At 45.3% G+C, this 17226-nt stretch overlaps 1 protein-coding gene across 1 annotated transcript in view; it reads right to left on the bottom strand.

Annotated features, from left to right (window-relative positions):
- Positions 1-17226, bottom strand: part of LOC138246960 (polycystin-2-like protein 2) — a 719546-nt gene that overhangs the window by 523616 nt on the left and 178704 nt on the right. The window contains exon 4 of the mRNA XM_069201708.1: positions 16613-16794. Coding sequence (XP_069057809.1) covers positions 16613-16794 — 182 coding nt within the window. The remainder of the gene's footprint in view (positions 1-16612; positions 16795-17226) is intronic.

Below are 17226 nucleotides of genomic sequence, written 5' to 3' on the forward strand. Positions count from 1 at the left end.
CAATACATCACAGTTACACCCCCCCAAACCCCCCAGAAGAATGCAAAGACAATAGAAAATGAGTGTAACCATTGTAATATACTAAAAGAAAGTAGGCAGAAATATATATATATACACCATGTACATAATATATACCAAGCATAGTAGTCCAGGTAGTGCTCTAAGAAAGTCTGTGGAACACTGGGACCACACGGTATGGGTGAGGCCCACACAAGATCCCCGACCATGACGGAGAGAACACTGCAGGGGCATCAGACAACAACTAAACAGGCACCTCAGGGGGAGGGAAAGGGGGGCACCTCAGCCGGTTGAGTGCACAATGCCAAATCCACGAGGGGGCCACATGCCCACTGTTCCATCCTGGGGAGTGCAAAGCCACAGTCTCTCAAGTCTCTACAGTGGGTTGGTTGCCCACTGTGAAATCCTGGGGAGTGAAAAGCTAAAGTCTCTCAAGTCTATACAATGGGTGGGTTGCCCACTGCCATATTCTGGGGAGTGCAAAGCCACAGTCTCTCAAGTCTCTACAGTGGGTTGGTTGCCCACTGTTCAATCCTGGGGAGTGCAAAGCCACAGTCTCTCAAGTCTCTAAAGTGGGTGGTTTGCCCACTGTTCAATCCTGGGGAGTGCAAAGCCACAGTCTCTCAAGTCTCTACAGTGGGTGGGTTGCCCACTGTTCAATCCTGGGGAGTGCAAAGCCACAGTCTCTCAAGTCTCTACAGTGGGTGGGTTGCCCACTGCCATATCCTGGGGAGTGCAAAGCCACAGTCTCACAAGTGGATAACAGTCTCCACTGGTTCTGGAGGGGGCATGGTGCCCAGAGTGCTTCATCCTGCTAAGGACAGAGGTAGTGGATGACAGTCTCCACTGCTTCTGGAGGGGGCATGGTGCCCAGAGTGCTTCATCCTGCTAAGGACAGAGGTAGTGGATGAAAGTCTCCACTGGTTCGGGAGGGGGCATGGTGCCCAGAGTGCTTCATCCTGCTAAGGACAGAGGTAGTGGATGCTTTTCTCCACTGGTTCTGGAGGGGGCATGGTGCCCAGAGTGCTTCATCCTGCCAAGGACTGGGGTAGACTGAACTGCATTACGACCGCAACATTACGACCCTGGCAGTGGGACCGCTGTCCCCACCAGGAACATAGTTCCCAACGGCATGACAACAGTCAGAGTTGTACTTGGCCAGGGCAGCGCTGAACTCAGTGCCGTCTAGCTGATTACAGCTCCCCCTACCACCAGTCTTTCCATTGCAGTCTGACGGCCACGGAAAAGCTGGTGGTAAGGGTGTGCTGGGGGCCACAGTGTTGGGCCCCTGCACTGCCCATGGCATGGGCATTGTAGGGGCCCCCCTGCCCAGCACCATCGGAATGCGCACTGTATGCTTTGCAGACAGTGCGCATTCCATGGATGCTAGACGGTCCCATCTGTGCTATGGTATAGGACTTGGCTTCCTTAAGGGAGTCAAGTCCCATATCGTACCACTTTTCTCGCCAGACTGACCAGCGGGAATGCTCTATTACAATGTTCCCGTCGATCAGTCCGGTGGGAACATTGTAATAGAGTGGGGGGGTGCCTCCGGTATGACGATGGCGTTCTCACTGCTACATTGGCGGCTGGCTGCTCCTACTGCAAATGTTGTAATGAGGCCCTAGGTACTTTAAGATAAAAGGTAAATAAATATTCAAAATATTGTTTTGCATGAAGGGCACCTCAATGTCACCCTGTTTGTCTTTTACCTCTGTAAGCTCCTTGTACTGTATGCTTATGTCCCTCGGTGTTCCCTTGAGCTTGTATCTCTCCTGTGTGTCACTGTGTCCAGCTTCCCCTCGTGCCCATATGACAAGAGCTGTCCTCATGCAGGCTTCTGTGTCGTAAGCATTCCAGGTCAGGTAGAGAAGCAACAAAGCTACTAACTGCAATAAAGGTGTGTCACTGAACTTCTCTTTGTGGACAGCTTCTTCTTTAAACAAAAAAAACCCTATTATTTTGGGTGGGACCAGCACTCACTGACATGGGTCTGTACTACCCCCCAAACCTACCCATGTCTGTCTTTCTATCACCTTCGAGGGGAGATCCGGAATCTTCAGGTATCCCCGAAATTTCTGCTGCCGATAGATCCCCCTCTTGTACTGTTTAAAATGCTACCCCTCGTGCAGCAGACCCAAAAATCACAGGTAACCACACTGCAAATAAGGGTCGGTTTGAATGGGAAAATGTTATCTGCCTATGTTGCATTCTGGGTCCTTTCCCGTAGAGGCCGCTTGGCCAGCCCATACAAGTGGGGTAGCATTTTTATAGTCCTTGCAGATTCCAGAACGTTTGTGCACAGGAATACAAGAAAAGTGTGTTTTCAGCCAATATTTGAGGTTTGCAAGGCATTCCATGTGAGAGAACTCTGATTGGTAGGAAATCTGTGGAAAATGTGTGCTTTATCTTAAGTTTGAGGTTTTCAAGGGTTTATGGGTAAAACAGCTTGTGAGATCTATGTCAAGTCACCCCACCCTGGATTCTCCTGCAGTGGCAGCTGGCAGCTTTAGGAGGGAGGGGTGCGTGTGGGAAGCACACACACTCATTCTTTCACACACGCACGCACATCCATTAACAACACTCATAACATTCAAAGATGCATGCAAGCATCAAACATTCATTTTAAAACATCACACACACACTCATTCTTTCACACACACACACAAACGCACACACATCCATTAACAACACTCATATCATTCAAACATGCATGCATGCACCAAACATTCATTTTGAAAGATCACACACACTCATTCTTTCACACACACACTCACGCACATCAATTAACAACACTCATAACATTCAAACATGCACGCACGCACCAAACATTCATTTTGAAAGATCACACACACACTCATTCTTTCACACACACATGCACGCACGCTCATCCATTAACAACACTCATAACATTCAAACATGCACGCACACACCAAACATTAATTTTAAAAGATCACACACACTTACCTTCAGCCTCAGAGGTCCCAGGAGGGTTGGGACTGCTGCCTTCCCTCATTAGCTGACCTAAGGCAGCAGTCCCAGCCTCGTCACAGAGTGGGATGGGGTCAGTGAGACTGCTGACCCCACCCCACTCTGTGACGAAGTGTCACTGATTGACACTCGCCCTGGGCGCTTCAGGGCTTAAACCTGAAGTGCCCAGGTCGAAGTCAATGAGTGATGCTTTCCTCGTAACCCACAGGAGGGCCTCGAGGCACCTTTGCTGAGCCGAGGAGGTCACGCCCATAGGAGCTGTGACCTCCTCAGCCCAGCAAAGTTCAGCTCAGGCAGCCAGGAGTCTGCGCAAATCGCGCATGTCTGCTCCTGGCTGAGTGACCTGAACATGAAGAGTGTCTATCAGGCTGACCTTTGTTCAGCCAGACAGACATTCTTCCTGAGGGGCAAAAGGTGGAAGGGCATGGCCCCTCCGCACTAAAGTACGGGCCACGCCAGCTCTCCCGGTTGTCTAGTTTTCAGACATTTCTGGGTATGGTAGATTTCCCTGGGTGGTGACCAAGCCCAGGCCCAAAATACACATATTGCAACAAAAAAGGGTCAATTTTGAGTGAAAACATTTGATCTGTCTATGTTGCATTTTGAATCCTGTGCTGTTGCGTGCGCTTGGCCCACCCACCGAAGTGGGGTTGTGTGGGCACGCTGGGTCATGGGAAAGTTCAAGATCCCCGCAGACTCTGAAACTTTCACTCACATGAATATGAGGTAAATGTGTGTTTTAGCCAAAGTTTGAGATTTGAAAAGGCTTCTTAGTGAAAAAAAATACCTTTAATGTTCCACACAAGTCATCCCACCATGCACTCTCTTGGGTGTCTAGTTTGCATAAATATCTCATTTTGGTAGGTTTCCATGAGTGGTAGCCGAACTAGGCCAAAAATCCACAGCTACCCACATTGCAAATAAAGGGTCAGGTTTAGTGAAAGCATGTGATCTGTCCATGTTGCATTTTGGGCCCTATCTTATCCTACTCTGTAGACCAATGCTAACAAGTGGTGTCGCGATTTTATCAGGAGACATGTGGGAACACAGAATAGCAGAACATATGTTAATACCAATTGACTTTTTGTGTATTTCTGGCTTCCAAATGTAAGTCCGCGCAAGAAAAAAACTTTTCGCAAACTACCTTCTGAATAATATTATAGTAGGGGCAACCACAAATTCAGAGATGTAGAAATAGCCACTTTTCCTAAACTAAGTAGCTTGTGTACAATTTAGTGATACATAGGTTTCCGTCATACCCATTTTTCATTCTTTATATTTTACAGTGTGCATTGCTTTATAATCAGCACACAAAAAACAACCATTGTAAGGTGTTGCTCAGTTACTGGCTCTATGTACCACGTGTTTTGTGTGAGAACCTAGAAATCCTATATATACCAACAACCAGAAGGGTTTATTGAACATAACACTCTATTGCTTTTTTCAGCCACAGTGAGAAGTTACAGGTGAAAAGGTTGTGAAAAACAGCTGTCTTTTTCCTTCTCATTTTCATTATTTTTTCATGTTAACAGTTTCTTTGGGAATACCTTGGGAGACCTGCTGAAATTATTTTTTTCTGCTTTTCAAAGTATAGTTTGTCAGCATCAACCATGGGTTTGCCAGCTGTTTTTACCACAAACTGCAAGTAAGTGGAAACCTCAAAAATTTGGAAATATGGTCTATTTCTTAGCAAAATGCCAAAACTTTGGTAAAAATGTTTTTATACACCTCTGCTTGTTCCTGAAAGCCGCGAAGATGGTGATCGAAGCACAACACACCTTTCGTTGAAACAGGTTTTTAGAAAAAATAAACACACTTTCTTTCACAACACATTTTCCCATTTAAAAAAAAATGTATTTGTATTTTAGCTATTTTCTCAGTGCCCTCTAGGGGAACCTATAAAGCCTGGGTGGCTTTCGAATCCCCGGGATGTGGGAAAAAGGGTGCAAATGTGGCATGGATACCTTATTGTGGAAAAAAGTAAGCTGTAAGAGCAAAAAAAAGGCTTCACCACTGGGTGTAGAAAAGTCTCAACAGTAAAGGAGTTTATATATATATATATATATATATATATATATATATATATATATATATATATATATATATATATAAATATGTATACCAAACACTAAAAAAAATTGTTATACAGGGACAATAGAGTTAGGTGTTCAGACTTTACACACACAAAACCATAGAAATTCAGCAGATATAGTTATAGTTATCCCACAAAAATATAACACGTGCCCTAAGGTAACTATAACTCGCGTCCCCACCATGGATAGTTTTCTCATCAAAAATTTTACTGCAAATGTTTCAGTGATATTATCAATGTCATAGAAGATGCCACAACAGATGTAGTATGTAGGGTAATTAGCAGTGGATGGCGAAGGTGTGAGTTCTAGGCTACCTTAGGGCATGAGTTATAGTTTCTTGAGATAACAAAAACCATAACTGCTGAATTTGTATTGTTTTGTGTGGGTAAAATCTGAACTGAACTATAATGACCCTGTAACCTTTGTTCTTTTAGTGAATTTCTATTTTTTTAAAATTCTATTTCCTAACTATAACGTCCTTGTAATCTTTGGCTTTTTCTGTGAATTTCTAGGTTTTTTTTTAACATAAAGAAATATTTACTTACTGTATATGTTAATCCAACTGCTGCCACATATGGTCAGGCCCTGTATCTAAACACCCTCCCCCCAACCCACATGCAGCCTGCCCCGTGCTGTGCACAGCCTTTGGCTGTGGGTCAGTGAGTGGATGTGTGAGTGGCAGTATGGGTGTGTGAGTGGGTGCATGTTGTTGTTAGGGTATGCAAGTGGGTGCATGAGTGTATGAATGGGTGTGTGAGTGCATGTGTGAGTTGCTGTGTGGGTCTCTGAGTGGGTGTGTGAGTAATTTTGCGTATCTGAGTGGGTGCATGAGTGGCTGTATGGGTGTGTGAGTGTTTGTGTGGGCGAATGTGTTTGTGTGAGTCAGTGTATGAGTCGCTAGACAATTTCTTGCCCGTATGGGGTCCCTAACAGACCTCTCCATCAGTCTCATGGACCTCTACCCTGACCCCTTCTATCACTCATAACTATTATTTCCCTCCTCCATGACTGAGTCTCGATACACAAAATGGCGGCCAAAACTTTTCTCTCAGGTTGCGGCCAGCCAATCACAGCACTGCTGTCGATCTCAGATATACATAAATCTTTATTCTATAATAACTTCAGAATTACTTAACAGATTTACACCAAATTCGAGAATAGATCTTTCTGGACCGAAATCTAGCTTATTGCCAAATTTGGTGTGATTCCTTTCAGCGGTTCAGGTTGTAGTTGTGTCTAAAACGCCTATGGGAAATTGCATGGGGAAAACAAATTTTGGGACCTCCCTCTTTTTCTTGGACCCCGTTTGAAGAATAACCCCAAAGCTTTCCAGGCAGCAGCTGAAATGAGTGGCAAAAATTCATCAAATGGCTCAAAAGTTATTAGCATAACCAAAAATGCCTTTCTTATGGAAACTAGGTTCTAACTATAACTACCTACAGGCGCCTACCAGTAGGTAATACATATATATATATATATATATATATATATCGGTCCTCCTTGAATGTGGCTGAGAATCTGGAGAGTGCTCCTTTTTGGCTCTGAAGTGGAGCCTGTTCTGTTGCTATATTTCATGTGCATGCCACTTGCACGAAGGACGTACCCATCCCAAAATTGTTCGCCAATATTGGTGGCATTTGTGAAAGAACTGAATTGTTATTGCCAGAACTGCCACATCCCTTTAAACTCCTAAATGCCTGCTGTTTTTTCAGGACATGACTACATGTTTTTGCACCAGTCACCAGACTACCGCTTTCAGGTATGGAGAGACATAAAATGTGGGCAAGAGACAGCTAGATGAAATGGCTCAGCTGATTTATTGTGCTAAGAGACATCTGGTTGCTTTAACAAGAACAGGAAAGATGAAAGATTACAGCTAAATGTGCGCCAGTTATAATGTGAACAGCAATGTACCCAGAACCATTTGGGTATTTAACTCTACTAAAGAAAAGTTATAACTGGGAATAAGCAACATCTAAAAGTACTTGGGATCATGGTGGTGCTGTAGCTGTGTGATTTATGGAGACTTTTTAGTCCTTTTTTACTTACTAGTATCATGAAATAACAATGAAGGAAAACTATTTAAAGCACCTGTGAGTAAATATCTATTTCTTTACTGGCATTTGAGAAAGGCAATCTGCTGCAACGCGTCTTGCTGGGTGTAATGAATGTGGCTGAGAATCTGGAGAGTGCTTCTTTTTGGCTCTGAAGTGGAGCCTGTTTGGTTGCTATATATATATATATATATATATATATATATATATATATATATAATGCAAAGATAATCCACGAACTCCAAAGCCCAGAAAATATATCAAATTTATGGATGGCTTCACCAATGCGTTTCGGCCGGAGCCTTGATCACTGAGGATTATTTTTGCGTAATTTGTTGGGCTGCCGGCACCCGGCACTGACCGCTGCATCAGTGGCCCTCCTACGATTGCTGGATTGGAATTTTTGATATATATATATATATGTACTCATTCACTTAAAAAACAAAAGGTTACAGGGACGTTATAGTTACACTCACATTTTAAACGTACAAAACCATGGAAATTCACCAGTTATAGACTGAGTTACCGCAAGCAACTAGAACTCGTGCCCTAAGTTAACTATAACTCGTGCCCCAGCCACGCACAGCTTTTTCATCAAAAATTTTGCTGCAAATATTAAATTGATATTATCAACAATGTTATCAAAGATGTCGTGAGTGCCATAATTTGTGGATTAATAAGCAGTGCATGGCAAAGGCGCGAGTTATATGAACCTTAGGGCACAAGTTAACCTTTGTTTTTTTAAGTGAATTTCTCTGGGGTTTTTTGTATTCTATTTTCTAACTGCAACGTCCCTATAACCTTTGTTTTTTCAGTGAATTTTCTATGTTTTTTTTTAACGTATAGTAATTTTCAATACTATATGTTAATCCAACCAATGCCTGTGGCCGGGCACTGGGCTGACTCCCTGTAAGCACCCAACTGTGCAAGCCCTTCACCCATGTGCAGCATAGGTTGCCGGCAAGACCTGGCCTGCAGCCAAACCATGCAGCCAACCCCCCTAAACCACCTAACCCCATGCTGTGCACGACCCTTTGGGGCATGTGCGGCTGGAGATGGCCATGGCCTCTTTGGGTGTGAGAACAGATGTGAGAGAGTGTATCTGGGAGTAAGGGTGGCTGTGAAAGTGTCTGTCTAGGTGTGACAGTGCGTACATCAGTGTTTTAGTGGGTGCGTCAGTGTGTGCACGGGTCTGTGAATGGGTGCATGAGACTGTCAGTGGGTCTATGAGTGGGTATGTGAGAGTCTGAGTGGGTCTGTGAGTGATTGGTTTAGGTCTGACTGGGGCTGTCAGTGGGTACATGAGTGTCTGAGTGGGTCTGTGAGTGGGTGCATGAATGTCTGACTGGGTCTGTGAGTGGGAGAAAATGACCGAAAGAGAGATACAGAGAGAGAGAAAGTGAGAGAGAGACACATGGCAAGTTATTTAGGTTTTAAGGTATGATAAACTTAGAATGAGATATTTCTGCACAATTTAAAATAAAAAATGTATCTGTCATTTGTAAAAATTAAAATCATTTTTACTTAAAAAAAAAAAAGAGGGAAGTGAGTCCAACCGGAACCCTGAATGCGACCTTCACACTGAGCTATTGCTTTCTCTTTTGCTCATTTTTTTAGCCCTCTATGGGCTATCTGGGACCGCAAGAGAGCAGGGCTCCCCGCAGTCCCTACATATTTATTTATGTTTTAGTATTCAAGAAAATACCCTTTACCGGCTATCTGGCACTGCAGGCTTACCTCATGGTGCCATTGCTTCAGCAAGCAAAGAGCTGCTCTTAACAGTAGCTCATTGCTTCCTGAAGCATTTCATCTCTGTTCCCTGCACTCCTGCAGAAAAAAAGAGATTAAAGCTTCAATTTTTGAAAGTGGGACCTGCATTCTGTCTGCATAACCACACCAGGTAAAACTGGCCTCCTACTGATAATCCTCAAGTAACATCTCCTACACTGACCTGCACAATCCTTTTCACTGTGTGCTGTTAAGCCCTGATAACTATCTTCCACAGCTTCAACGTGCTTTACCACATAAATGCAGATGCTGCCCAGGATCACTTTTGACTGTCTAATGAATAACTGTCTCATATGAATTAAAACTTTGGTGCATCATAACTGATTACATCAGACGACCTCCAAGGCTTTACTGTTTGATTCACCAGACTCCCTGGTGCCTCTGGCTGACTATCATTAAGACTGCATGGAAATCTGTCACTGATTGTGCAGGTGAACACTATCAAAAGGAACACCTGAAATCCATGCAACCCACGGGGAATCCTGTCTCTGGTACTTCTGCCTTAACAAAACAGCCTACTGCTAGCACTGGTCATCACCAGGGCCCATTGGCTCACTCTCTAAAAGTTGGGCACTTATTCCAACAGGCCCTTGATGTACACTGAAGGTGATATTCCTTGAAGTTGTGACAGTCTGCAACAGCATAGACTCCAAAAGCAGTGAGTCTACCTCCATAAAACCTCTACTCGCCTAAGCAAAGCACTTTGAAGATCCCACCTAATAGCGATGTTTTAAATTATGATGGGGCATGTTGAACATGACACATGTGTAGAGGCAATCTCACTAGAGCTCCGCCGATCGGGTGAGCATCTGGGTTAAGGCAGCATGCTGTGGGTCCCATAACAGTTCCCAGACCTCGCGCGGCTCACTACTGATTGTCAGGGACCCGGAGTGTCCCTGTTCAGCTGCTGCCCATTGGCCAAGTTGGGTGAGGAGCTGATGGGGTGAGCTGACCGCAGCTGCAACACGACAGCTGCCACGGCAACCCGGCTGTAGCTGAGAGCTGGTGCCGGAGTTGGAAAGCACACACCTGTGCATTCCGGATACCTGGCATTCCTGGCAGAGGTTAGTGCCCATTGGTGTTGCCCTGGGAATCGGCGTGGCGGAACCTTCTCCAAATGCGCTATGACAGCCACCACTATAGAAACAGGCCTGGGCGACCTTGGGTGTAGAGTGCCTGCCAGCCACAGGGAATTCAGAGCTGAGTGAAGACAGAGCATACTGAAAACAGCATGGGAACCTGCGGCAGACACCACCAAGATAGAGGCCACACGGAAGCCGCCAGTGAAGGAGAAGGCAAAGCACTGGTCCCTCCGGGTGCTGTGAGCCCTGGGCCCTGCATCAACTCACATGAGGTACTGTACTTACTGAAGGCTCTAATGTGACATGCGCTCTTGCTGTCACCCCCGCGAAAGACTTCCCCCACTTGCAGTCAGTGGCTGGGAGACTCAGGGTGTCTTCATCCACTAGCCTCAGAGCATTCATTGGAGCTTCTACATGGGGGTGGGGGCCTATAGACACTCTACAGGTGGGCCTTGGATCGGAATCAGGCCCTGAGGAGCTACGCCACCATACCGCATTATTAAACCTTGGGTCACTATGCATAGTCTTGAGCCGCAGTGCTTAACTGTTTATTGCATAGGCACTGGGGGTCAATGGGACTTCCAGACTTTACTGGCCGGGTGCAGCTCCTGGACCGTGGCCTACTGTGTTTCCATGGTGCGGAAACACCAAATCACCTCATCTACAATCCTAGGGACATGATCCAATAGCAGGAACCCAGTTTGATACCCACGGCCATTCCTGGGCACTTTATTCCAGAGCGCACAAGTTGTTGCCTGCAGGCTATCTCGTTCAGCATTGCCAAGTGGCATACAAGGTGGAAGTGTCCCACATCACGACTGCGGGTAGAGAAGAGGAGTCACCATGGGGCAGAGCTGCTGCTGCTATTCCTCCTGCCTGTGGGTCTGTGCTGCCTGCACCACCAAGAGGTTTGGTGCAGCCCCAGAGGAGAGAAGTGCAGCTTCATCAAGCATAAGGGTCCACATACGACAAGCTCAGCAATGGCCTACTGTAGCACTATGTCTTCCAACCACAGCAGTAAGAAAGACAATACCTTCAAAGATATGTTCACCAAACCTCACTCTGAGAAACCTGACCACCGTGGGGACTCTTCCTCGACCATGCTCCCACTCCCATCACCAACCGATGCTGGGTTTCAAGAAGATGATGCGCCAGTCACACTGTAATTCCTGAAGCATCTGTTTGGGGTCTTCAAGGAAGACCTAGTTGTCCTCAAGTGGGACATAGCAGCAGATGTCAAAGACTTGAAGAAGGATATTGGTGAGCTGGGTCAGAGAGTCTACGCCCTGGAGCAGACTGGAGACTCCCATGAGGAGGACCGGAGGACCACTGATGGGAGCTGACAGAACTGAGGGACAAAAATGCAGAGCTCCTCTACCAACTGGAAGACTTAGAAAACAGGTCCCAGCACTTGAACATATAAATTAAAGGGGTTCTGCTAGAGGCAGATGCAGGGAACATTGAGAAGTATGTTATCTGCCTGTTTCAACTTGTGGTGCCTGATCTTGCGGATAAAGAAGTGGTCCTGGAGCGTACACACAGGGTGGGCCAACTAACCAAATCACCCGGTAAGCCACAAGACAAACTTACCTGTCTCCACTTCTATCATCAAAAGGAAGTCATAATGGCAGCAGTGCCTGACAGGAACGCGATTGACTTCAAAGGTTCAAAAATTTGGCTGCACCAGGACCTCTCACTGAATATGGTGCAGTGCCTCAGAGCTCCTTGCCCTATCACAGAACTTCTGCATGGAAAAAGAATCAGATACAATCTGGGACACCTCTACAGACTAATCTTTGCATGGTATAAGGAGGCTTGGAGTGTCCGAACTTTGGAATAGGCCCTCTTGTTGCTGGCGATGGACAGATTTCAGGAGAAGGATGGAGCTCCTTTTTCACCAAGATTATCTGCAAAGTCACCCACTGAGGCACGTTGCTCCTCTTGCTCTACCAATAAACATGTCCACAATCCTACAGACACCAAAAGTTTCAAAGAAAGAGCTGCTATCCTGCAACAATTTCAGCTACAGGATAACATGTCGGAATCACAGACTGACTAATGCAGAAGTAGACTGGCGGTCCCTCAACCCTTATAAAAGACAAACCCTAGGGGCTAGGCCATAATTTCAGATGGACAATGAGGGGCGTGTGCTGTATCCTCACCACTCAAGGATGGACTTCACTAGGCAGAGCTTTTAGTCTTCTGCCATGCCAGTTGTTGGAGTTCCTCTCTATCGGATACATGCACCCTTGGTTAAGTAACTGTTACATTCCCAGGAGGGGACCTACTCAGTTCTATGGTTAAATGTTTATTTTCTTTCCTTCTTGCTCGGCAGTCATCACCTTGACAGGCATGCCTCATACACCACTATCTCTACAGATGTGCAGCAAGTTTCATGGTACCAACCCCATTCCCCTACATAGTCTGAAGTCGTCTTATGTTATTTCTCATGCCCAGGTCCATTGTAATGTCTAGAGCTTTAATCTACCAGTGCAGCGAATAGCGCTCCTCACCCTCCTCAAAGTCTCCAATTGTGACATCTACCTGCTCCATTTAACACACTCCTTCGTGCTGACTGGAAATTATTACGGTTCTGTTGGTTTATTATCACTACTTTTCCTCTGGGCCTGGAAAGAGGGCGGGTGGCTATAATGATAGATTCACATTCCACAGGGAAAGTGCTACAAACACAAGCAGAGCAAACTGGCAGGTTGATGTCCCTGCAAGTGAAGGTGTACATCCTGAATGAGCATCAGGTGACATTCCTTAAGAACACTGTGGGGTGGGTGGTGGCAAATACTGACAATGACTTTCTCTTGGGGGGAGATTTCAACATAGTCACCAACTCCCTACATGGACAAGTCTTCGCACACAGTGGAGTAAGCAGGGGCTCTCTCGTTACCCACCCAGAAATGGCTGTCAGACATGGGATTGGTGGATGTGGAGAAAGCATAACTCGACAACCAGTGCCTACACATATTTTCAGCCTCACACCAAAGGTATGTACTGATAGATCTTTTCTTTACCTCCCAGCGCCTAACAACAGCCAAAAAAGCAGTAGACATTGGGTGGGCAACTCTTTCAGATCACTCGCCCATAGTTATTGCACTTCAATTGCCCAATATGGCATCGCACCAGCATCCTTAATGCCTGAATCCTAAGCTGCTCTCTTATGTTACTACTATACCCAAAATACCCAACACCCTCTGCATATTCTTGTACACTAACAATAAACAAGATACTCCTATTGCCTTGTTGTGAGACACTCTGAAGGCTGTAATTTTGGGCCATTTCACTGCCATCTTGACCCGCCATAATAGAGAACACTGGGACAAGAGCGCCCAACCGGTAACAGGTATAAGAGATCTGGATGATCTGGATGAAGCCCATATGCGCACAGCTTCCCTAAAAACTCCGCCCCAGCTTACGCCGGCCCACAAACAACAAAGGGCCCTGGATATGGATAGAGCTGAGTATGCACTCCTGCACACAAAACAGAAATACAATGCAGGGGGTAACAAGGCGGACCATTTATTGGCTCAATAGCTTTGTGCTCAAACTAAACAGCAAAGAGTTGCTGAGCTCGAGAGGCCTTAGGGAGATTGAGTCCAGCAAGATCAACAAATCGCGCAGGAGTTCGAATGATTATATTCTCTCTTATATACAGGAGAAGCGCTCAATATGGACGCCGCTGAAGACTACTTAGCCCAGGCATGTGTCACCCAACTCCCTCAAAGCAAGTCTTCTAAACTGGATAAGGGTATACAACCTGCTGTAGTCCTTGCAGCCATACAATGCATGCTGCAGGGCAAAGCGCCCGGGCAGGATGGGTTCACATCCAAATTCTATATAATATCTCTACGATTCCTTCAGTGACAAGGGTGCCCTTACAGATACCATGAGGCTAGCCACCATTGCAGTCCTACCCAAGCTTGGAAAAGACCCAGCATACTGTGCGTCCTAGAAATCAATATCCCTTGTGAATATATATGCAAAAATCTTTACTAGCATACTGGTGTCACTTCTCGCCCTTTATCTGCAGAGAATTATCATCCCTTACCAATCCATGTTTAGACCAGAGAGCAGTTGCAGCAACAATGCCAAACGCCTCTGCCATCTACTCGAAAAAACACAACACACATGTCTACCTGCACTACTCCTGTCTGTTTATGTCAAGAAGGCTTTCAACCAACGACACTGGCCGTATTTCCACTTAGTTCTTGCCAAATTTGGATTAAGGGCATGGTTTAGACATTGGATTGGGCGTAGATATGCAGATCCCCAGAAGAGAGTCAGGATTAATGGTGTGCTATCCAGCTCATTTGCAATAGTAGGGGGCACCCAGCAAAGGTGTCCCCAGCCCCCGCTTTTATGCACACTATACATGGAACCCTTTCCTGAGCGAGAGCGTCAACACCCACACATAAAAATACCAATGTGGCGAAGGGACTATGGGCCATATGTACAAACACATTTTCCCATAGACACAGAATGGGCAAAACTGCTTGCTACATCTGGCCCTATATGTTGGCCTTGTATGCCGACTACATAATGTTTGCATTGACACAGCCATTCACGACCTTATGGCCACTCATGTGTGAGATGGAAGAATTTGGGTGGGCTTTTGGTTTCAAAATCAATTTCCAGAAAACCCAGGCCCATAACCTCAGTATTTCCAAAGAAGCTCAGCCTGCATTTGAGCACCTCTTACCATGTGACTGGGCCACTCAGAGAATCAGATACTTCGAATTACAGATCTATTCAACACCGAGGTGCACTGTGCATGAAAACATGCTACCCTTCTCTCCAATACCAGATCCGACTTGTCTTCCTGGAAGAAAAACATTCTGTCATGGTTGAGACGACTGTCTGCAGTCAAGATGACTTTGCTCACCCAGTCCTTTATATCATGCAGGCACTGCTCCTGCAATCTACTGCATATATGTTGGTTAAATTAAAGCATGTTATAGAAGATTTCATTTGGGTGTGCAACAAGGCTTGGATCGCGAAAAAACAGGCTTACTTAAGTCTGGCTGTGGGAGGGATTAGGTGTACTGCAGCTAGTCCGCTATTATTATGCGGTCCAGCTTCAGGACCTGGTGGAATGGGCTAGAATGAGTACTAAGAAGCACTGGTGCTTCATAGACCAGGCTGTCACAGGGATACATATATGGAAGGTGCCATGGCTCCCCAAGTCATACCGCCCGCTGAGGGTGTATGTATCTCTCGTCACAAGGGAAATGTTGGGAGTGTGGTATAGGGTACAGGAAGAACAACACCTCTCCTCACATATTTCCCCCTTGGCTCTGCTTATAGGTAACCCGGATTTTCCTCCAGCATCTCAAGGGTCCACCTTCCTATGCTGGTAGGAAGTTAACTGCAAAAGACTGGGGGACCTCTTCACATTGGATAGGATCATGGACTTTGATTAACCCCAATCTAATTATGATATTCCACCCACTGCCTACTGGAAGTATCTAGCCATCCGTCACAGGGTCACACAACCTCATATTCACCCCCAAGCCAGCCGCCCCTCATACCGTTTGAAAATTGTCCTCTAACATGTCACTCAGAAAGACAAATTTGATCAGAGATTTACGCCTTCCTTGTTAAGCCAATCACCCCTGTTGAAACACCAGTGAGCGGCTGTGGGATCTGGAGTGTGGACGTGAGTTTACTCCCAAGGAATTGCATGACATCCTGCACTGAGCAGGTACATTGGCCTGTGGTACGTCGGGCAAATAAATGTTTCTTAAACTAGCACACTATTGGTACCACACACCTGCTAGGGTGACTCAGTAGAAACCGGGTGGAGATGCTACTTGCTGGAGGGAATGCGTTCAACACAGCACCTTGACACATTTGCTGTGGCACTGCTCCAAGATAAAAACAGTTTTGGACAGAGATTCTAGCAGATATTGATAAGATATACAACACTGAATTACCTAAATTCCCTAGTTAGATTCTGCTGTGCCTTCCAAATGTATTGACTTACCACCTGAAATCCGCACCAGGGTGGGCCATCACTCTAACCCTGGGCGCAGCCAAACAAGTCCCGCTTTCCCTCTGGGGTACTGATGCTGTCCCAACAAAACTAGATTGGCTACACACAATATGAGAACTCCTGGGCATGGTGAAGTTGATGGCGGTGGCCAATAGCACACTGCCATGTTCTAATAAAACTTATGGTCCTTGAATAAAGTTTGTATCCTGTGAATTTAAATAATTGACCTGCCTAATGTATCTTTGCACACTGCACCTCATGCAGAAGAGTCAGTATTCTGATTCAAGGGACCTGCATTGTCATCTCCCTCCTATATGCACTCTAGGTAAATTATCTTATTCTCTCTAGGCTCAATTGAGCATTTTTCCCCTTTCTTTGACCACCCTTCTACCCCCTGACTTCTCTCTTCCTGCTCTCCCTCTGATCTGTGATGTTGATATTTATGTGTTCCCCACCGTCCAGTGGATGTCGATGGGATATTGTTGTATTGCACTTTGATGTGAAAACCAATAAAATAGAGTTAAACCATAAAATATTAACATATGCGGATTTATACATATAAAATGGATACCCTAAATGTACCTGATAACACAGAACAGATTTAGGTTAGCGTTGTAAACTGAAAAGTCAATGAAAATTGCTCTTGTCCCTCTTGTCAGCCAACTTTTTTCCTTTAGATTCCGGATTATTATTAGACTTTCCTCCTTCTTTCTGGATAATGACTTTTTGAATCCTCCACCAAAGTAAGTGCCAACAATTCCCCACTCCAGTTCGAAAGACTCCGCAGGACTGTATTCCCATCTGTTAGAATAAGAATAGTTTTTTGTCTGTTACGATAAGCCCTACACAGCACAAATACTTTAGCAATCTTACACACATATTCCCTTTAAAGCAGCAATTCCTTAAGGTTAGAGATGTTAGCTGAAGTGCTACAGATAGTTATAAATTAAAGTTCATAAAAGACACAATGTGAATTAAACGTCTTGTATAAAAAAAGCCAAAAAAACTACTAATCAATGCAACAGCTAGCATTACTACTTAAGAAACGTCGGGTTAAACCATATGTTTCTTTGCCACTTCCCCATTTTTTAAGTTTCGCAAAACTGATTTGAGATGTCCCACTGTTAAAGAAAACCATTTACTCAAATAAATCTCTCCTTTAAACAGTGCTGCATCTCTTACCTTATCATTGTATA

This window comes from Pleurodeles waltl, chromosome 7 (assembly GCF_031143425.1).
Source record: "Pleurodeles waltl isolate 20211129_DDA chromosome 7, aPleWal1.hap1.20221129, whole genome shotgun sequence".
NCBI lineage: Eukaryota > Metazoa > Chordata > Amphibia > Caudata > Salamandridae > Pleurodeles > Pleurodeles waltl.